The sequence below is a fragment of the Phyllobates terribilis genome, unplaced genomic scaffold, assembly GCF_046119375.1.
Source record: "Phyllobates terribilis strain yellow unplaced genomic scaffold, ASM4611937v1 Scaffold_3__8_contigs__length_932513732, whole genome shotgun sequence".
NCBI lineage: Eukaryota > Metazoa > Chordata > Amphibia > Anura > Dendrobatidae > Phyllobates > Phyllobates terribilis.
Window position 1 is genome coordinate 524,537,400 of NW_027362763.1, and position 22,849 is coordinate 524,560,248.

At 41.6% G+C, this 22,849-nt stretch overlaps 2 protein-coding genes across 2 annotated transcripts; one reads left to right on the plus strand and one right to left on the minus strand.

Annotated features, from left to right (window-relative positions):
- Nucleotides 1-310: 310 nt before the first annotated feature.
- LOC141257117 (trace amine-associated receptor 4-like) lies at nucleotides 311-6,255 on the plus strand. Its single transcript, XM_073671261.1, has one exon. The coding sequence runs from the start codon at nucleotides 362-364 to the stop codon at nucleotides 1,331-1,333; it is 972 nt and encodes a 323-aa protein (XP_073527362.1). The 5' UTR covers nucleotides 311-361; the 3' UTR covers nucleotides 1,334-6,255.
- A 10,785-nt stretch (nucleotides 6,256-17,040) lies between these two features.
- Nucleotides 17,041-18,039, minus strand: LOC141258580 (trace amine-associated receptor 3-like). The gene has a single exon (XM_073673552.1). It carries the CDS (start codon nucleotides 18,037-18,039, stop codon nucleotides 17,041-17,043), a length of 999 nt encoding a protein of 332 aa, XP_073529653.1.
- Between the last annotated feature and the right edge of the window lie 4,810 nt (nucleotides 18,040-22,849).

Below are 22,849 nucleotides of genomic sequence, written 5' to 3' on the forward strand. Positions count from 1 at the left end.
TGACTAACTAATGGTGGTTACTGGTATTGCAGGACCTCACACAAATGACTTCTTCGTCACATGTCCACCATGAGCTTGTATCTCACAACCAGTCACTGGTAGACAGAAGGTTTGAGATCCAACCCCCAGAAGTCTTCATAAGGTACTTTATTATTTTGTCACAAGGTGTGTGGTTTTTTATGTCATGTAATGTGTATTTAGGTAGCTTTTGTATTCCATACATGTATTGTTTTTGATAGTAAATGAATAATTTAACTTTTTGCTCTCTGCAGTGATATGAAGGAATACGAACATGAATTCTTCTGGTTCATGGAGTGAGCAGACCTCAAATATTTGCCTTCAATTTCTCAACAATTCCTGCATGAGTAAAAACAGATCGCTTTCTAGTTATTGGGCTTTGTATATAGCCATGTCTGGAGCAGTGATCCTCACAGTTTTCGGAAACCTCATGGTAATCATTTCAGTTGCTCATTTCAAGCAGCTCCATACTCCAACTAACTTCCTAATATTGTCCTTGGCTATTGCTGATTTCCTTGTTGGCCTAATGGTCATGCCATTTAGTATGGTGAGATCTGTAACTTCATGCTGGTATTTTGGGGACTTCTTTTGTAAGCTTCACAATTGTTTTGATATGATGTTGTGTACAAGTTCCATTTTTCACCTATTTTTCATTTCTGTAGATCGATATTATGCAATATGTCACCCTCTTCATTATTACAGGAAAATGTCAATTCCAGTGATACATTCACTTTTATTTGTGACTTGGTCTGGGCCTTGTCTGTATTCATTTGGCCTTATCCTTTCTGATATTCATATAGAAGGCATTCATAGCTATGTTGCTACTTTCTCATGCATTGGTTCTTGTACTCTGGTGCTAAACAAACTGTGGGGGACAATTTCTTCACTAATCTGTTTTTTTATTCCTGGTATTTTGATGATTGGCATTTATATTCATATTTTTTCCATTGCAAGAAAACAAGCTAAGGCTATATCTAAAAGCACAAATTCTTTATGTAGGAAAAGGACAAACTGTAGCAAGATCTATATAAACGTTGAAAACAAAGCGGCAAGGACATTAAGCCTAGTTATGGGTATTTTTATATTATGCTGGCTGCCCTTCTTTATCGTTACAGTCATTGATCCTTTCATGAATTACTCCACATCTGAAGATGTTTATAACACTGTTCTGTGGCTAGGGTATTTTAATTCTACTCTTAACCCTATAATATATGCTTCATTTTACCCATGGTTTAAAAATTCATTTGTATTTATAGTAACAGGTGGTATTTTTCATCAAAGTTCTTCTTCATTGAATGTTATGACTTATATATAAATTTATAGGATAAATCTCCCTATAATATAGTATAATAGTTTAAAGGAGCTGTCCACTAGTTTATAAAGTTAATATTAATGGGTCAAGGGTGGTGTAAGAAAAAAATATATATATATACATATATACAGTGGGGAAAATAAAACAATTTTTCAAGTTATCCCACCTACAAAGAATGGAGAGGTATGGAATTTGTATCCTAGGTACAACTGTGAGAGACAGAATCTTAAAAAATCCAGAAAATCACATTGTATGATTTTTACATAATTAATTTGCATTTTATTTCATGAAATGCGTATTTGATACAATAGAAAAACAGAACTTAATATTTTCTACAAAAACCTTTGTTTGCAATTACAGAGGTCAGACGTTTCCTGCAGTTCGTGACCAAGTTTGCACACACTGCAGCAGATATTTTGGTCCACTCCTCCACACATATCTTCTCCAGATCTTTCAGGTTTCGGAGCTGTTGCTGGACAACATTGAGTTTCAGCTCCCTCCAATGATTTTCTATTGGGTTTAGGTCTGGAGACTGGCTTGTCCACTTCAGGACCTTGAAATTCTTCTTACAGAGCCACTCCTTAGTTGTCCTGGCTGTGTATTTTGGGTCATTTTCATGCTGGAAGACCCAGCCACAACCTATCTTCAACTCTCTTACTGAGGGAAGGAGGTTGTTGACCAAAATGTTGCGATACATGACCCCATCAATCCTCCCTTCAATACGGTGCAGTCGTCCTGTCCCTTTGCAGAAAAGCACCGCCAAAGTGTGAAGTTTCCTGCACTTCACAGTTGGGTTGGTGTTCTTGGGATTGTACTCATCATTTTTCTTCCTCCAAACACGGGGAGTGGAGTTGATACCAAAAAGTTCTATTTTGGTTTCATCTGACCACATGATCTTCTCGTATGCCTCCTCTGGATCATCCAGATGGTCATTGGTGAACTTAAAATAAGCCTGGACATGTGCTGGCATGAGCAGGAGGACCTTGCGTGCCCTGCAGGATTTTAATCCATGACGGCGCAGTATGTTACTAACGGTAATGTTTGAGACTGTGGTCCCAGCTCTCTTGAGGTCATTGATCATGTCCTCTCGTGTAGTTCTGGGATGATTCCTGACTTTTATCAGAATCATCCTTTCCCCACGAGGTGAGATCCTGCATGGAGGACCAGACCAAGGAAGATTGACAGTCATCTTGTCTCTCTTCAATTTTCTAATAACTGTGCCAACAGTTGTTGCCTTCTCACCAAGCTGCTTGCCTATTGTCTTGGAGCCCATCCAAGTCTTGTGCAGGTCTACAATTTTGTCTCTGGTGTCCTTAGACAGCTCTTTGGTCTTGGTCATGGTGGAGAGGTTGGCGTGTGGTTGATTGAGTGTGTTGTCAGGTGTCTTTTATACAGGTGACAAGTTTAAACAGGTGCAATTAATACAGGTAATGAGTGCAGAGTAGGAGGGCTTCTTAAAGAAAAACTAATAGGTCTGTAAGAATTATTGTTGGTTGGTAGGCGATCAAATACTTATTTCATGCAATAAGATGCAATTTAATTATCTAAAGATCATACAATGTGATTTTCTGTTTTTTATTTTTAGATTCTGTCTCTTACAGTTGAAGTTTACCTACGATAAAAATTACAGACCTCTCCATTCTTTGTAGATGGGAAAACTTGCAAAAATGGCAATGTATCAAATATTTATTTTCCCCACTGTATATATATATACATATATACAGTATATAGCTGGTGAAATAAGTACTGAATACATCACCAATTTTCTAAGTAAATATATTTCTAAAGGTGCTCCTCTCACTAGATGTCAGTAACAACCCATCCAATCCACACAGGCAAAGAAATCAAACCATAGATGTCACTAAATAAAGTTATGTGTAATAATGAGAATTGACACGGGAAAAGTGTTGAACACGCTTACTCAAATTTAATTGATACTTCACAAAAAAGCCTTTGTTGCTGATGACAGCTTCAAGAAGCCTCCTGTATGGAGAAATAATGATTTTGGCCCTTTCTTCCACACAAACACTTTCAAATCCTGAAGGTTCTGTGGGCTCTTTCCATGAACTCTGAGCTTTAGTTTCTTCCATAAATTTTCTATTGGATTCAGGTCAGGTAATTGGCTGGGCCATTCAAACAACTTTATTTTATTCCTCTGAAACTAATTGAGGGTTTCCTTGGCTGTGTGTTTGGGATCATTGTCTTGCTGAAATGTTCACCCTTGCTTCATCTTCATCATCTTGATAGACAGAAGCAGATTCTTATCAATAATAATAATAATAATAATAATTTTTATTTATATAGCGCCAACATATTCCGCAGCACTTTAAAATTAAGCGGGGACATGTACAGACAATAAATTCAATATAGCTTACATTCTACAAGGAAATGGGAGGACACTACAGGTGGACACAATAGGTGAAGCAAGAGGCGGATTGGAGAGGAGAAAGTTTGGTAAGAGGGAGACCGATCAGAAGAGAGTTGCAGTAGTCCAGAAGAGAGTGAATAAGAGCGACAGTAAGAGTTTTAACAGTTTCAAAGGTGAGAAAAGGTCAGATTCTGGAGATGTTTATAAGATGCAGGTGACAAGAGCGAGTGAGTGACCGGATATAGGGAGTAAAGGAAAGGTTAGTGTCGAATATGACCCCAAGGCAGTGGGCGTGCTGCATGGGAGTTATGGTTGGACCCTCCAAAGTAATTTCGATGTTAGATACAGTTAGGTTAGTAGAGGGTAGAAACACAAGAAGTTCAGTTATGGAGAGATTCAGTTTACGATAGAGGGAGGACATGATGTTAAAGACAGCAGACAGACAATCCTTGGTATTTTGTATTAGGGTAGGGGTGATGTCAGGGGAAAAATTGTATAATTGGGTGTCGTCAGCTTAGAGATGATACTGGAACCCAAATCTGCTGATTGTTTGTCCAATAGGGTCAGTTGTATAGAGAGAAGAAAATGGGGCCTAGGACTGAGCCCTGCGGAACCCTGATAGTAAGGAGACAAGAAGAAGAAGAGTAATCGGCAAAATATACAGTGAAGGAGCAGTCAGAGTTATGAGGAGAACCAGGAGAGAACGATTTACTTGAGGCCTATAGAGCAGAGCATAGTGAGGAGGAGCTGGTGATCAACATTGTCATATGCGGCAGAGACATCCAGGAGAATCAGCAGGGAGCAGTGACCTTTGGATTTAGCTGTTAGTAGATCATTAGAGACTTTAGTGAGGGCAGTTTCAGTGGAGTGTAAAGAGCGGAAAGCAGATTGTAGATGGTCGAGAAGAGAGTTATCTGAGAGATAGCGAATTAGACGGGAGTGGACCAAGCGTTTCAGGAGTTTAGAGATGAAAGGAAGGTTAGAGACCGGTCTGTAGTTAGCAGTGCAGTTTTGGTCCAGGGATGGCTTTTTAAGTAAAGGGGTTATGATGGCATGTTTAAATGAGGAGGGAAAGATACCTGAAGAAAGAGAGAGGTGAAATATTTTAGTCAGGTGAGTGGTGACCACCGGTGAGAGAGACTGCAGGAGATGTGAAGGAAATATCAAGAATGTCTCGGTACAATTGTCCATTCATCCTTCTTTCAATTATATGAAGTTTGCCAGTATCGTATGCTGAAAAACAGCTCCACACCATGATATTCTCACCTCCAAACTTCACTGTTGGTATGGTGTTTTTGGGGTGATATGCAGTGCCTTTTGCCCTCCAAACATTGTGTGTATTATAGCATCAAAAGAGTTAAATTGGTCTCATCTGACCAGACTATATTATTCTAGTATTTCACAGGCTTGTCTAAATGCTATTGAGCAAACTTTAAACGCACGTGAATGATCTTTTTGTTCACAAATGGAGTCTTGCGTAGTGAGTTTGCATATAGGATATGGAGGTTAAGAGTATTCCTTATAGTTTTCTTTGAAACAATTGTACTTGCTGATTACAGGTCTTTCTGTAGTTCCCCACAGGAGGTCCTTGGCTCTTGGACAACTCTTCTGATAATTCTTTTCACTCCTCTGTCTGAAATCTCTTAGGGAGCACCCAGTCGTGATTAGTTTATGGTGAAATTATGTTCTTTCCACTTCTGGATTATGGCCTCCAACAGTGTTCACTGGAATCTTCAGTAGTTTAGAAATTATTCTCTGACCAATGCTATCATTATGTTTTGCAACAATAAGTTTGCAAAGATCTTGAGACAGCTATCTGGTTTTGTCCATCATGTGATATTTATTGTGTGGCACCTTGGTAATAAGACACCTTTTATAGGCCATCAGTTGAACCAGCTAATATTATTTCTCACTAAGTAGCAGGATTGCTTTCTAATAACTGATAGATTTCTGCTGGTGTCATGACTTTCCATGGATTTTTGCAGCTCTCTTTCTTCATGTGTTCAATACTTTTTCCCTTTGTTATTTCTCATAATTACACATATTGTAACTTAATTTCTGGACAAATGAGGTTTGGTTTACTTTACTTGTTTGTGTGCATTGGATGGGTTGTTACTGACATCTGGTGAGAATTTCATGTCAGCAGCAAGTTTAGAAATATATTTACTTAGAAAATTGGTGACATGTTCATCAATTATTACACCCACTATATATATCCATATGTGTATGTCTATGTATGTTTATATATATATATGTATATATGTATTTATATATACTAGCTATCTAGCTATTGAACCGGTTCTATGCCCGGGTGGTGAGCATTTTTATTGGTATATGGTCCCCTATCCAGGTATATGCTCCCCCATCCTGGTATTTGTGCCCCCATCCAGGTATATGCTCCCCCATCCTGGTATTTGTGCCCCCATTCTGGTCCCCCATCCTGGTATTTGCTCCCCCTTCCTGGTATATGCTCCCCCATCATAAAAACTTCGCCTTTATTATTATCATAAACTATTTTGCTTTACTTATGACTTGACAAGCTCTTGAATATAGACATTCTAGCAGATGTGGAATAGTAAAACTTGTCTGCTACTACAGCAGAAATCACTAATTATGATTATTTACATTTGCAGTTTAATTTTATGTGAAAGTTAATAAAATGTATAAAATAAGTTGGGATTCACAATTTTCTGTTCATGCATGTTCATATAGAAGAGTAGCACACTATTGTACTGTACAGTACAATCATATCTGTCCCTTTTTTCTGAAAACTTGTTTTTTTCTGAATGAAAAAATGTATAATGCACATCTGGACTGGCAGAGTCATGTACGTGTGGTCATCTGTCTAACCCCTTAACAACCACCGTAATGTATTTTTACGGCGGTCATTAAGGGTACTTATTCCACAGCGCCGTTAAAATGCGTCGCTTTTGAATAATTGAATAGTGCCACCCGGTGGCAGCGATTCCTACGGGTGTCAGCTGTGTGTAACAGCTGACACCTGCTGCATCGGCCCCGGCCGGCCTCGATGCCGATCGGGGTCGATTAACCTCTTAAATTTCGCTGCCTATCGTCACAGCACTATTTAATTGTTTATCAGTGGTCGCAAGACCCCCTTAGTAACCATCGGATCCCTGCAATGAGAATGGAGTCTCTTTGGACTGGTCTCTGTTCCGGCGGCGTATCATCATTTTTGGCTTTTTTAGCGCACAAGTGTGGACGACCACAGATCTGTGTGCGCCTAAAAAGATGGTGACCACTGGAGCAGACGTCAAACAGACTCCAAAGTGTCTCCATCTGCCTCTTTGTGGTGGTTGGTTCTGTTGGGGGGTTTCGTCTGAATCACATTTTTGTGGGATTTACACGGAAACCCTGTCGTAAGTGCTCAGCGTAGACTGTCAATCCAGTCTTATTCTGGAAGCAATCAAAAATTATGTATCCCAAAATGTTACCAAAAAACCCTAATCTATCCCACACAAAACCAGCCCCCTCTCAGGTTCGTCATCTGTCACTGGAACTATAGGGGGTCCCACGTTACTGGTAGAACAAAGACTCTGGTAAAGCGACATGGCTCCCCGCCCCCTCAAAAAAAATCCAGTGAATTCTGCGCTCCCAAATCCAAATGCCCCCTCCTTCTGATATCCCACTGTGCCTAAAACGCAGTAAGCGGCCACATGTTTGGTATTATTGTATTGGGGAGAGCACTTAATTTACAGGGTGTGTAACCAGGAGAAATGTACTGCACTACACTTTATGAGGGCACAATGTATGGGCACTAAACTGGCATATTTGGAATTCTCCAAAATAAAGCCTGGCTTGGATGTTACATAATAGTCACTGCAGCATTAGATGAATTCATTGAGATGTGTAATTTCTACAATGGGGTCACTTTTGTTTTTTTTTCTGCTGTTCTGGCATCTTAGGGGCTCCGCAAATGTCGCCCTCAAACTATTCTACTAAAATCTAGGCTCCATGAAGTGTGGCCTAACAGTAATTTCTGATGACAGATGGGGCATCTTTGCGTTCGGGAGAAATAGCAAAACAAATTATAGGGTCTGTTTTCTTCTATTATCCATTGCTAAAATTACAAATTTGGGGCTAAAACTACATTTTCGTGAAAAAAATGAAAATTTTCAGTATGACGACCTAATGTTATCAAATTCTGTGTAGTGCCTGTGGGTTCAAAATGCTCACTATACCCCTGGATAAAATCTTTGAGTGGTGTAGTTTCCAAAATGGGGTAACTTGTCGGGGTTTTCCACTGTTTAGGCAGGGGTTCTCCAAACGCAACATGACACCCGCAGACCATTCCATCAAAGTATGCATTCCAAACGTCACTCCACACATCTAGATAAGTTCCCTGAGGGGTCTAGTTTTCAAAATGGGGTCATTTGGGGGTTTTCTACTTTTTAGGCACATCAGGGGCTCCCCAAACATGACATGGCATCTGCTAATTATTCAAGCAAATTTTACATTCAAAAAATCAAATGGTGCTCCTTCCCTTCTGAACCCTGCTGTGCGCACAAAAAGTATTTTTTTGGCTCTGTCCTTAAGGGGTTAGGATACTTAATGACAACAGCATAAGCTAACATGTCTTTTAATGTCAGCAATTATATTCAGACAGCTATTTTCCCTTTCAATTTTTTTCCCATTTCAGCTTGTGGGAATAGAGAGATTCCAATATTGATTTTCCACTGAAACAAATGTTCCCTGACATTCAAATGGAAAAAAAAACGAAAAAAAATATTTACCCTGTCCAAATATGTATTTTAATCGCATCTTTGTGAGCATTAATGGTTAAATGACCCTATGTGGATATTTATCTTTATGAAATAAAGAAGTTATCATTTTTAAGAAGAGCTGGATTGTGAAATGGGAATACCACTTTAAAGGGAACCTGTCATGAGTATTTTATACCTCAAACTAATGACATGTATATAAAGGCACATTCATGCTGATTAAATCTATTAACCCTTCATATACCAATCTGAAACCCAGACATTTTCGACTCTGACTTTTATCTGTTTCTTGAGGGTACACGAACAGGAGAGTATTTTTCCCAGAATTAGTAGAACGGTCTATCACTATTAAGCACAGTGAGCAGCAAGAAGATGTGTGACTGGCATGGCTATGCAGTGGCTGCAGCAGGAACTGCATGGTAGAGAGTTAGGGGGAAGACAAAAAGATGCTTGGCAGTTAACGACCAGCAACAGCAGCCCCAGAAGCAGCAGTGTAGTCTAGAATTATGAAGCACAGTAGGCCAGTTGATGTGTGGCTGTGCAGTGCCTGTGTAGTGGTTGGCGCAAGAGCTGCACAGTAGAGAATTAGGACAGGACAGGCAAAGAGATGATTGGTAGTTTAAGGCCAGTAATGGCAGCTTAGGTGGCAGCAGTACAATCTATCACTATGAAACAAAGATAGCTGCCAGGAGTGTATGGCTGGCATAGCTGTGCTGTGGCTGCAGCAGGAGTAGCACATTAGAGCATTAGAAAAGGGCAGGTAAGCCCCGGCAGCAGCAATACTACAGTATAGATGACATGATGGACCAGGAATAGAGGTCCATCAACACTGGTGGCAGGAAAATGGAGTAGATGACAGTCAATGGACAGTCAAGCAGGCAAACAAATGGTAAGGCTGATTTAATCATTGGCATCAGCTATCAGTGTGTAAAAGTCTGCACTGATCTATGATTAATTTTGACAAATGCTAGGTTTTACATACTTGTAGTAGATAACCTGGTCCACTTTGGTGTGACAAATCAACCAGCAGCAATGAATACTCTCTCTGACATGACACAGGAGGGTAGACACAACAACACTACTATAGTAAACTAGGCCAGTTTTTGCCACTGGTCCAATTTGTTGAGCCAGAAATTGATGGGATTGGGGTTCAATATATAAAAGACACAGTCTAGGTACAACTAAACCTGGCTGTTCAGCTGGTCTATCTGTGTTTGCTGAAGTGTGCTAGTTGTCACAATAGCAGTAGTTGATATTGCTACTGTTGCCTTGGCTACTTGTTGTAGCCCTAAAGCTGGCACAGGTGGGGGAACATTGTGTCTGCTTGAATTGCAGAGTGGTCTGCTGGTGAGAATACTGTAGCAAAAGTGATCCAAAAACAAAGATGGAACTGCAACCATCTCATAGAGACACCCCAACTGACCACGAAAGTTAATACATAACAGTAGCATCTTCTCATGAGAAGGGTTGAAGAAAATCGAACTGCAAGTTCACTGAAGGTAGCTAAAGAAGTAGAAAGCCAAACTGGGGTGAGTGTTTCTTGTGACACATTACAGTGTACACTGAAGAGCAATGCCATGCCAATGTGTTGCCTATGAATAAGGCTTCTACTAAATCTCATTTATAAAAAAAAACACCTACAATTTGCCAATGCTGGGAAATATGATGACTACTGTGACTCTATACCCTGGAGAGATTAAACAAAGACAAATGTTTTTTGAACTGATAGATTAAAAACTGTATGGCATCGCAAACATGAGTACAATGAAAAATGCATGGTGCCTACACTGAAACATGGTGGTGGTAGTGTCCTTATGTGGAGCTGCATGAGTGCTAAGGGTGTAGTGGAGCTAGATTTCATTGATGGTATCATGAATTCACAGATGTATTGCTCTATGTTGAAAGAGATTAGAAGCTGACCTCACTCTGTGCCTTTGGTGATATACAGTTTTCCAATATGACAGTGATCCAAAAGACACATATAAGGTCACTGTTCCATTTCTGAAGAAGAAAAGGGTGAAAGTAATTCAGTGGCCATGTGTGTCTCCTGATCTGAACCTAATGAGGACCTGTGGGGAATTCTGAAGAGACAAGTTGAACATTCCTCTCCATCCAACATCCAGGCTCTAAAAGAGGTCTTTCTTAAAGGATGGAAAAAGATAGATGCTGCAATATGTTGCCAATTTTTCATTCCTGTTGGAGCCCAACATGGACAATATCTATAGTACATGTAATATGAATGACTGAACTCACAATTTGATCCACAAACTCTGTATAGCACTAAAGTTCATCAAAGGACTACATCAAAGAGATTGACTATGTGCTGTGGAGTCATAAAACCTGTGAGGAGGGAAGGCAATTGTGTGTCCTGTGGTGTGGTGCCTTTTGTTCTTTTGATAGAGTAAAGAGAGCACCTACATGGGAGATGAACATATTGTCTGGCCTCTTGAAAGGTACATAACCCCTGTGGTGTTTGGATTACAATCCATTGTTCTTCAAGTTGTCCTCTTATCTCCAACCAAAATACAGTTGGACCTGTCCTCAGGCCACTTGATACAAAGACCTTTTGGAAGTACGTCAGACACCATCTGCAGGAAGATGAAGACCACTGCAATTACGTATGGCCCCTTGACCCTCTTATCCATTCTGGATCTAAGAGCGCCACCTTCAGGAGAGTGTCTGCATCAGAAGGCATGTTCTGTTTCTGGAGAACTCCAAAGACTGTAACCTGATTGGATGGTACCATTATTTGGAGGTGTTACAGGGATGGGCAATGTATGGGCCAAGTCTGACTGTGTAACTGATATAAAGGTCAAGAAAGAAGGAATTCTGCGGTGTTAGTGAAGCGCTAGAACAACTAGACAGTGGATTAGGTTATAACACACAAACCTTTTATTGTTTAGTACGCTCTCTAACGCCACGACGCATTTCGATAGCAGACGCTAGATTAATCTACCTGAGGAAGATAGCGTCTGCTATCGAAACGCGTCGTGGCGTTAGAGAGCGTACTAAACAATAAAAGGTTTGTGTGTTATAACCTAATCCACTGTCTAGTTGTTCTAGCGCTTCACTAACACCGCAGAATTCCTTCTTTCTTGATTGCTAATCTCCCTTGTGGAGAGCGGTGGAAGCTGCTCTGTTTACAACTAGCCTACTACAGGACCTGCCGTGATGTCATTGTGGAATGCCCACTTCGGTCACACGGTCCTGGTCATGTGACCGCTGAAGCAGACAGAACTCCCTACAACAGTTCCTGCTAAGTTGTGATCATCTTACAGACTCCCACCTGGAAGCGTTTTCCCTTGTTGTGCGGGGCTCCTTTGCACAACAGGACCAGGTGAGTGGTCACAACATCTCCCCCTTCATTTCCCCCCCCCCCAAACCTCAGGCTCTTCACCATTGGCGCTCCTGCTGTTTTTGTTTTCCACTGATATAAAGGTAGCACATCAAACTAGTTAGGCATTCTTCTTCTTCTTCTTCTTCCCACTTCCCATCTTCTACCACCCTCTCCTTTTACCTTTTCCCTTACATCGTTCCCTTCTCCCTTAGTTAGGTTTCCCTTATGTATGCTATTGTAAATATCCTATTTGTAATAAATCCCCTTTTAAAGATCCAGTAGCTCTTGTTAATTAATATTAACTGGCACCCCAAAACTCAGGAGATTCTACAATTCCATGTCTAGAAAACATATTGCTGTCCCTATAAATCATAGGGGTCATGCAAAATACTAGATTTTTTAGTTTTTGATACAGTGCTGAGAATAAATGAGTACACCCCCATTGAAAAGAAAGATTTTAATCAGTATCTCACTGAACACAAGAACAATTTCCAAAATTTTGACAAGGATGAGTTTCATTCAACCAATAACCAATAACATGAAAGTAAGGTTAATAATATAACGTTAATTACAAAATTTTCAGTTTTACTCAAATTAGTTGATGCGAAAATGAACACACCCCACATCAAAAACTAATCTAGTATTTTGTATGACCTCCATGATTTTTAAGGACAGCGTCAAGTCTTTTAAGTATGGAATGAACAAACTGGCAACATACTGCTACATCCATTGTTTTTTTTTATTAAAGAACAATCTCTTTTAGAGTCTGGATGCTGGATGGAGAGTGATACTCAACTTGCCTATTCAGAATTCTTCATAAGTTTTCGATTAGGTTGAGATCAGGAGACATACTTGGCCATTGAATCACTTTCACCCTGTTCTTCTTCTGAAATGCAACAGTAGCCTTAGATATGTGTTTTGGATCGTTGTCATTTTAGAAAAGTGCATTTCTACAAGGGTATAGCAGGATGGTAGCACCTTCTCTTCCAATATAAAGCAGAACATCTGTGAATTCATATTACCATCAATGAAATGTAGTTCCTCAACACCAGCCCCACATTGGGAGACAGCCACCACCAAGTTTCACTATAAGCATCATGTGTTTTTATAAATTCATTTTTCTAATTGCATGATGCAGGTAGTGTAACATGACAGTGTACTTATGTGGAGCTACATGAGTGCTCCTGGTGTAAGGAAGCAACATGTCATTGATGGTATCACGAATTCCTAGATATACTGCTCTATATTGATTGGAAAGATGCTACCACCACACTGTGCCCTTGGTAGATTCCCAACATGACAATGATCTAAAACACACGTGTTGTACACTGCTCAAAAAAATAAAAGGAACACTTAAATAACAGAATATAACTTCAAGTAAATCAAACTTCTGTGAAATCAAACTGTCCACTTAGGAAGCAACACATGCTGTTGTGCAAATGGAATAGACAATAGATGGAAATGATTGGCAATTATCAAGACACCCTCAATAAAGGAGTGGTTCTGCAGGTGGGGACCACAGACCACATCTCAGTACCAATGCTTTCTGGCTGATGTTTTGTTCACTTTTGAATGTTGGTTGTGCTTTCACACTCATGGCAGCATGAGAGGGACTCTACAACTCACAGAAGTTGCTCATGTAGTGCAGCTCATCCAGGATGGCACATCAATGTGAACTGTGGCAAGAAGGTCTGCTGTGTCTGTCAGCTTTGTGTCCAGAGGCTGGAGGCGCTACCAGGAGACAGGCCAGTACACCAGGAGACGTGGAGGGTCCGTAGGAGGGCAACAACCCAGCAGCAGGACTGCTACCTCCGTCTTTGTGCAAGGAGGAACAGGAGGAGCACTGCCAGAGCCCTGTAAAATGACCTCCAGCAGGCGACAAATGTGCACATGTCTGCACAAACGGTTAGAAACCGACTCCATGAGGGTGGTATGAGGGCCCGACGTCCAGATGGGGGTTGTGCTCACAGCCCAACACCATGCAGGACGGTTTGCATTTGCCACAGAACACCAGGATTGGCAAAGTCACCACTGGCACCCTGTGCTCTTCACAGATGAAAGCAGGTTCACACTGAGCACATGTGACAGACATGACAGAGTCTGGAGATGCCATGGAGAGCGATCTGCTGCCTGCAACATCCTTCAGCATGACCGGTTTGGCAGTGGGTCAGTTTGAAGGGCTGCACAGCCCTCCATGTGATCGCCAGAGGCAGCCTGACTGCCATTAGGTACCGAGATGAGATCCTCAGACCCCTTGTGAGACCATATGCTGGTGCGGTTGGCCCTGGGTTCCTCCTAATCCAGGTTAATGCTAGACCTTATGTGGCTGGAGTGTGTCAGCAGTTCCTGCAAGATGAAGGCATTGAAGTTATGGACTGGCCCGCCCGTTCCCCAGACCTGAATCCGATTGAGCACATCTGGAACATCATGTCTCGCTCCATCCACCAAAGTAACGTTGCACCACAGGCTGTCCAGGAGTTGGTGGATGCTTTAGTCCAGGTCTGGGAGGAGATCCCACAGGAGACCATCCGCAACCTCATCAGGAGCATGCCCAGGTGTTGTAGGGAGGTCATACAGGCACCTGGAGGCCACACACAATACTGAGCCTCATTTTGACTTGTTTTAAGGACATTACATCAAAGTTGAATCAGCCTGTAGTATATTTTTCCACTTTAATTTTGGGGGTGACTCCAAATCCAGGCCTCCATTGGTTAATAAATTTGATTTCCATTGATGATTTTTGTGTGATTTTGTTGTCAGCACATTCAACTTTGTACAGAACAAAGTATCCAATGAGAATATTTCATTCATTTAGATCTAGGATGTGTTATTTGAGTGCTCCCTTTATTGTTTTGAGCAGTGTATTTCTGAAGAAGAAAAGGGTGAAAGTGATTCAGTGGCCAAGTATGTCTCCTGATCTGAACGCAATCAAAACACCTATGGGGAATTCTGAAGGGTAAATTTGAGCATCACGCTCCATCCAGCATCCAAGCTCTAAAAGAGGTCATTCTTGCAGAATGGAAAAAGATGTTGCAGTATTTTGCCAATTGTTCATTCCATGTCTATAAGGCTTGGTGCTGTCCTTACAAATCATGGAGGTCATACAAAATACTAGATGTAGTTGTTATTGATGTGGGGTGTATTCATTTTTGTATCAACTAATTTGTTAGTGAAACTGTTCTTGTACTCATTGAGATATTATTTAAAATCTTACTTTTCAAAGGGGGTGTACTCACTTAAGATGAGCAATTCATATACATGTATAAGGATACAGGAGTATAGACCCCTATAATAGTAATAATAATAATAATAATAATTTTAACATAATATAGTGCAAATGTGCAAGTGGTCCCTGGTGACCACATATGAACGTGAAAACAATGCAGTACAAGAAAAAAAATACTATCAAAAAGTGATAATTGTAAAATATCTCCATGTGAAATGTATAAAAACAAACAACACTTAAGGCAAATCCTGATGGTAATCAGAGAATCAAGCTCTTGGTTGGATAAAAAAATGCTGTTAGTCCTCCATAATTTCAATCACAGTGTTACTTTTCCCATCATAGAACCTTGTGAAAAGATAAAATCGAGTTAAAAGCAAATAAAACAAGAGATGTCCAATACATCAAAAAAGAAAGAAAAAATGTAAAGAATGAAAAGTATTTAAAAATGAAAAAAAATCAGATATCGTTTGACAAATGGAGACAAAGAATCAGAGAAAGTGGGAAAAAGCTATATTCTCATTCAGTCCTGTCAATGTTACTGTATTTAGAATGAAGATCTATTTGAGCTCCTTCTAGGCCAGGATTTTTCATCAATTGTATCCCCTTATATTCATCACCACTTTATCAATGCCCCTGATCTTAAGAAGAGAATCATCACATCAATAATGAAGTTTAAAGTGTTGCAAAATCAAGGTAAGTTTTGACATGTCATCTTCTTCTCTTGCAGCTCGCACCGCCAAGATGTGTTCACATAATCTCCATCTCGGTTCTCTGGTGGTAAAAGCAATACATTTAAAGTCTCGGGGGTGTGGCACCTAGTAAATTACACCTGTGGTATAACAAGAAATTCTGTGGGCAATTGGGTTTTCTCTACTAACTGTAGAGTCACAAAATCTGGTTGCCCTCTCTTTGATTACATATTCCTCTCCCCCATAACCCTTAGAACTGAACACTCTTTCTGGTCATGTCATTGAATAGCGACTGTGCACCAAAGTGTCTCTAAGGTTCTTGTATTCATGAAATTGAATGCCGGGAGAATCAAGTAAGTGTTTTGTGCTGGATTAACCAATAATGATGACCCAACACACCAGTCAAAAAAGGAATTAACCCATACAGGGACTTGTTGCATAGAAGGATTAAGACATCCTGGAATAAGATAACACTAGAGCAATATTTACATAAAAATCTGATTTCTACAGGCCTAAGGATTCGAGTATATCCAACCTATGGAATCAGTGAGACTGAATTTTCCACTAAGAGGAAATTCTTTAAATAAAACAGGTTGCCCACTCACTCCTGATTGGCCTTCCATTGATTGAAAACACCATACTTTAATTTCACCTTCAAATTACCTGCTAATCCTAAATGTTCACATACTTTTGCCACTCACAGACATGTGATATTAGATCATTTTCTACATTTAAAAGATGGCAAAGTCTGATATTTATGATTCATTTCTTTTATTTGGTTCTCTTTATCTACTTTTAGGACTTATGTGAAAATATTATGTAGTTTTAGGTCAAATTCATGCAGCGATATGAAGAGTTTAAATATTTAAGCACATCTGTACAGCAATATTCATATCGTAATAACCACTATAACTATCTATTCAAAGTCTCTTTTGAGATAAAGCTAACAATCAGTCACAAAGTATCATATGAATAGATAGCACAGAGTATAAATTTGTTTTAGCCATCTTGGAGCTGTAGATAGCTAATGGACAAGCTATTACTTCCATTACATATTTGACACCCTCAACTTACCGTTAAAAAAACAGCACTGATTAACTAAAGAACAGATTATTATGAAATTGATGTATACAAGAGACAAACCATGGAATTTTAGGTATTTCTTACATTTTATTTTAGAGTTAAATGTTTTTATTTTAATACAAAAAAGAGATCATATTACAATTCAAAATGATCATGTGAGTATATACCTGATGAACTAACGTTTAGTTACTTATACTTTTTTCTATAGCCAGAATACATAAAATATATCACAAAAGGTTGAAATGAAAGAAAATTTACATTATTTACATTACTCTTCGGGAAACAGATTTTTTTGAGACTGGGCATTAAAAATTCTACCACTAACAATATGTCTCAAAGCTTTTCGAAACCATGAATAAAGAAAGCCGTACAATATTGGATTACATGTTGAATTTATGTACGAGAACCAATTAAATGCTTCAAAAACTAAAGCTGGAGTAGAGTAATTTATGAATGGATTAATTAAAAATGTAACAAACAGCGGTAACCAGCACGTAAGGAACACACCCATTAAAATAGCTAACTTCTTAGCAGCTTTGTGTTCTCTCTTCTTGGAAACATTTTGCGATGTTTCAGCGAAAGTTTTGTTTTCAATGATTCTACTATGTCTTAGGGACACAAGAAAGATTTTGACATAGGTTCCAACCATAATTGAGGCCGGAATGAAAAAGCAAATGAAGGAAATAACTATTGACCATAATTCGTTAAATGTAATTGGACAGACATGAAAACATGTCACTAAAATGTCATATCCTTCAATGCCAGATACATGGGAAACAACTACACCAAGTGAAAATATTGTAGCAATTGACCAACACAAGAAGATCAGATGTTTGATAACTGTTCCCGTTATACTTATGTGGTAATAAAGTGGCTTACACACTGCATAAAACCTGTCAATGGCTATGATGCAGAGGTGAAAGATGGAGATAACACTGAGAGTTAAGTCGAAGCCATAATGTATCTTACAAAATACATTTCCAAAGTGCCAACAATTTTCAACAGTTCTCACCATGCTATATGGCATAATAAATATTCCAAGGCAGAGGTCAGTTGTGGCCAAGGATAGTAGAATGAAGTTAGTAGGGGAATGGAGCTGCACAAAATGAGAAATAGAAATAATAATTCCTAGGTTTCCAAAAATCGTAATGCTTATAGAACAAGTAAAGAACATGAATAGTCCCAACCGGATTCCTAGAGAGTGTCTGTTAGAACAGGGGAAAGATGAGTTTTCAAATTGTGTGCAGTCAGGAATCGTCAAATCCATACTTTCAGAGAACAGATGCAATCACCAATGTTCACTCCATGATATGTTTCTTCCTACCACAATGTAAAAAAAGGAAATGTAGTAAATTTATAGAAATCTAGCTATTTTAAATGTGAAGTGTATTACATTAAAGATTACATTTACAAGTACTAGTGATATCATTTATTAAAATTGTTACATACACACCTTCCCAGCACAAGTGTTTGCTGCTACAAAGGAATAATTTATTTATTTATAAATAGTGATGAGCGAGCACTAGAATGCTCGGGTACTCGATGCTCGGGTCGAGCAAATTGGAATACTCGGGTGCTCAACCCGATCAATGAGCCCAATGTAAGTCTATGGGAAACTCAAGCATTTTTCAGGCGGCCCCCCGGCGGTCTGCAGAGGGCCTAAAAATTGCCCAAATCGATGGGAACAGTGCTCAAATGACATGGGAACAGCATGAGGAAGAACCCTGGAAACATCTCTGACTCCCAGGTCACTGCTGTCAACAATGTTGTCAGAGTATTATGCCACTTTTACGGACTCACCATAAAACATACAAAAACAAAACCAAAATGGATTTTCCTGTGAAATATGTTAAGGAACATCCTTTCCAGGGTAATGACTTGTATATAAGGCAAAATAAATAACCAAAAACAAAAATACTCCTCCACACCTTGGGCTATGTTCACACGTAGCGTTTTTGATGCGTTTTTGCACTTTTGCATTGCTTTCAACCATGACAAATGCATTCACCAGGAAATGTCATTTAAACATTTTACAACCTTATCTGGCCATGTGGTGTGTGACACATCATCAGACACATGCATACAGTGCTGAAAAGACATGGGAACAACATGGGGAAGACCTCTGGAAGCATCTCTGACTCCCAGGTCACTGCCTAAAAGTGTGCCCATCATAAGTGATCCTTGGCGCATGCGAAGATGCCTCCCGCCATGTACCTGTCATTGCAGACTTGCAACAATCACCATCCAGGTCCTTGTCCCAGTGCAGCGTTCAGTTGTCCCTACCCCATTCCTTGGAATGTAAGCGCAAGTATGCAGCCAGCCACCAACCCACAGGCTGGAATACTATACTGCCAAATTTTTGACAGCTGCTTGCACTTGGAATGTGACAGGTGAATGTGGTCAGTGACGGTACGGAGCAAGTCAACAGCTTTTTTTGCTGAGAGTTGTATTTCACCTCAACCATATTCTTTAGCTCGGTGAAAGGACTGGCATAGAGGGAAACCGTATCTACTCTGGGTGTCATTTCTCCCAGGAAGTCCTCTAAAGCAGCTTGTTGCAGAAGCAATGGCAGCCCGTCCAACATCAACTCGCACTTCTCGGTGATGCTTTGACACACTAACATCTTTCTTTGCGCATTTAATTTCATGACTATATAGTTGGGCAACGGCCTGATCTGCAATGCGGTTTGAGAAATAACATGCATAAGCACGTCCGATCTACATTAAAAAAGCAGCCATAGAGTGTCCGGGAACCTTCCCCCACACTTTTCTTAGCCAGGGCTGCTTCTCGGCAGGGTTGGACGGATGCACCAGAAAACCAGAGACTCCTCCGGTGGGCCCTGGCTTCTCCTTCAGGAGGTGAGGCCTTGATGATGATAGAGGCCAACATCTGCTTAGTTTTCTGTTACTTGGAATGCAAGCGCAAGTATGCAGCCAGCCACCCACCCACAGGCTGCCAAATTTCTGGGCAGCTGCTTGCACTTGAAATGTGGCCTTTTAGACTCGTAGAGGCGGAAGCTTTTCACAACTTCATGCCTCATGCCTCGTGTCCATACTCGGTCCCCAGCCGTCACTATTTCTCCCGATGTTGTCTCCGCCTTCTACAAGCACGGGTCCCTGAGCATTACTGCTGGTACTTTTCGGTGGGAATTTGCTTGCCTCCTACCAGCCTGGAATATTTCAAGTAAACTATGGTACGACGCCATGGTATTAGCACTGCCCCCAGTAACAGTAGTGAAGCCATCACCAATTTCCTTCTCAGGAATTTTATTTGGTAGATTGAGTGGCTGCCCAAATACATAAGTTTCTCACAAAGGAGCTGAAGATAGAGTGGCACTAGGTGCAAGTTTCTCCAGCCTGTTAGATATCAGAGGGTGATCGGCAGTAGTGTTGAGCCACCCCCGTAGTGTTCGAGTTCGGTTCGGTTCGTCGAACACCCGTGTGTTCGCCGAACTGTTCGTCGAACTGTTCGTCGAACACCTTCGAACACCGTTAAAACCAATGGCAGGCAAACAAAAACACATAGAAACACATAGAAAACACCTTCAAAGGTGTCCAAAAGCTGACAAACTGCTCTGAAGACACAACTAACACATGGAAAAGTGACAAGTACATATAGTCATGCGAAAAGAAAAGAGGTGGAGGAGTAAAAGGAGGGGGAGACACAGATATAGGCATGTCATGCCCTTCTAAAATCCAAAAAGTGAGAAGCCGACACGTTCAGTCCGCTCCTGCCCGTGCCACCTCCGTGTCGCCGGGTTTGTGCCAGAGCCGCGGTGAACCCTGACGGCCAGCCCCCCTCTCCCAATACTGGTGCCTGTCCGCTGGTGGGACGAGCGAGCCCCCCTGTGGTGGAGGCAGCTCTAAGCTTTTTAATTTAAATTGTCTCTCTAATTTGAATGAATACACTTTAAATCCATTTACAAGGATCTATTGGAGGGCAAGTCTCATGCCAGCAGCCGCGTAATTCCAGCTCCAGTAGCGTCCACTAAAGCTGCTGCAGTTAAAAAGCTTTTATAAGGATCGAGCTCGGCTGTCCACCGCAAGGCATCCTACTGCCAGTCCCAGCCCCTATGCCTTGGGGTGCCTCCTGATGCTCTTCACTGAGTATCCCGTGGTCCCGAAGCATTTCCTTTGAAAAAATTAAGTGTCCAAACTACAGGTGGTGTAGCTTGCTTAACAGCTGGGATAATCCGCTGACTAGCAGACACTGCTACTAGGCGCAAAGTATTTCCTGGGCTAGATGCAGTTAAAAATTTGTAATTAGATACTCTCGTTGGATGCTGAGAAAGCATTCCATAGAGTCTCCTGGCACGCCATATATGATTCTCTTAAAAAGCTTGGGGTAGGGGTCTAGGGGACCCTTTTATAGCCAAAATCACGGCCCTGTATCACAATACGTCACCTAGGCTGAAGATAAATGGAACTGTAGCACCCTGAGGGCTCGGTTGCTACAGAGGAATTGCACCTCACCCAGAGGTGTGATATCTCACTCTCAGGTAAGGATGGAGTGTGGATCAGGACCCGACACCTGCATGCATTACACCACATTGCCGTGGGGCAGGGCGACCAATATGCCTCTGAGATGGGCACGACAGCCCTGTCCCTGGCTGGAGTGGGGGGAGGGAACACTGAGGAAGGGGAACCCTGTAGTGCAGGAGCAGGGAGGAAGCAGTTCCTGGGTGCATTGAGAAGGGAGTATAAAAGGTGGGCACCATCTTAGTTCAGTGCAGAGAAGTCTGAGCAGAAGTGGCAGGGAGCAGGGGCTCTGCATGAGCTCTGCTCCGGAGGCGGGCCTAGTAACAGAGGCCCAGGCCTGGAAGAGGGAGAAGGAAGAAAGAGGAGCGGAGAAGGCTCCAGGAACGAGGAATGAAGGGATCCCAGGGGTGTAGACGGGCGAGTCGCCACCGCACGCCCGAATCCACCTGCGTGGAGGGGTCAGGCCAAAGGGGAAGACCGGTCCCCGAAACTAGTGGAGGCAGGAAACGACCCTCAGCTAGAAACCGGAGGCTCTGACATTTTATGTGGCGCAGCCCCTCGCTACACCTGCTAGGAAGGCACCACATAGGGTCAGGGAAACTGGCGCCAAGTTTACCAAGAGGAGGCCCGAGGCAGCCGGACAGAAGGGTTGGTAAGAAAGGCCAGACAAAGGACACACAAAGGGAGTCCTGTGAAGCGCTCCAAAGTTATCTGGGAGTTGTCTGAGCCCCTCACCTGGTGAGCACAGTACGACGTGGTCAGCCGTTACCTGCAGACGTGGTCTGGATAATAAGAACTGTGAGTAAAGGCCCTGGACTGCATCACTGACTCCGTGTCGTTACTGCTGCTGCCCTGCACCATCACCCCAATCCTCCGCATACACTGCCCTGAGGCTATACTCCTCCCGTGGGGAGTTATGCTACGCTCTGCTGCACCCACAACACCAGCCTCAGCGGTCTGCCCTGCAGCGGCGGTTCACTCTGACCGCAATCCACGGGTGGCGTAGTCGGACATTTAAACATCAAAACCACATAAATAGTTCCGCCACTGGTTTGACCACCCTGAGCCACGGAACCGGGTCGCCGCCACGAAGACTACAACCACCAGCATCCAACAAAAAGGGTCCGGCTCCGGGTGTCCCAAGGCCCAGGGGGTGCATCAGAACATTTTCATCACCTTTCACAATCACCAATGGGACAAGGCAGGGATGTCCTCTGTCCCCTCTCTTATACATCCTATTGACGGAGCACCTGCTCTCATCAATTCGCCATAACCCCAATATTAGGTGGATTGAGGTGGGAGGCACCGAGTACAAGTGCTCTCTATTTGCTGATGATGTCCTAGTATATATCACTCAATCACATATATCCATCCATGCTGTTATGGCTGAAATAGATCACTTTGTTACATGGTCAAATTTTAAAATCAATGCAGCGAAGTCTGAGGCCCTCGATGTCTCCCTCCCCAAATCCATATAGGATTCCATCCAGTCCAACTTTCCCTTTGCCTGGCCCTCACAGGGTATCAAATACTTAGGAATTCCTATTCATAGAGACCTCTCCCATCTATGTTATCTTAATTTTGGGCCCTTTATTCAAC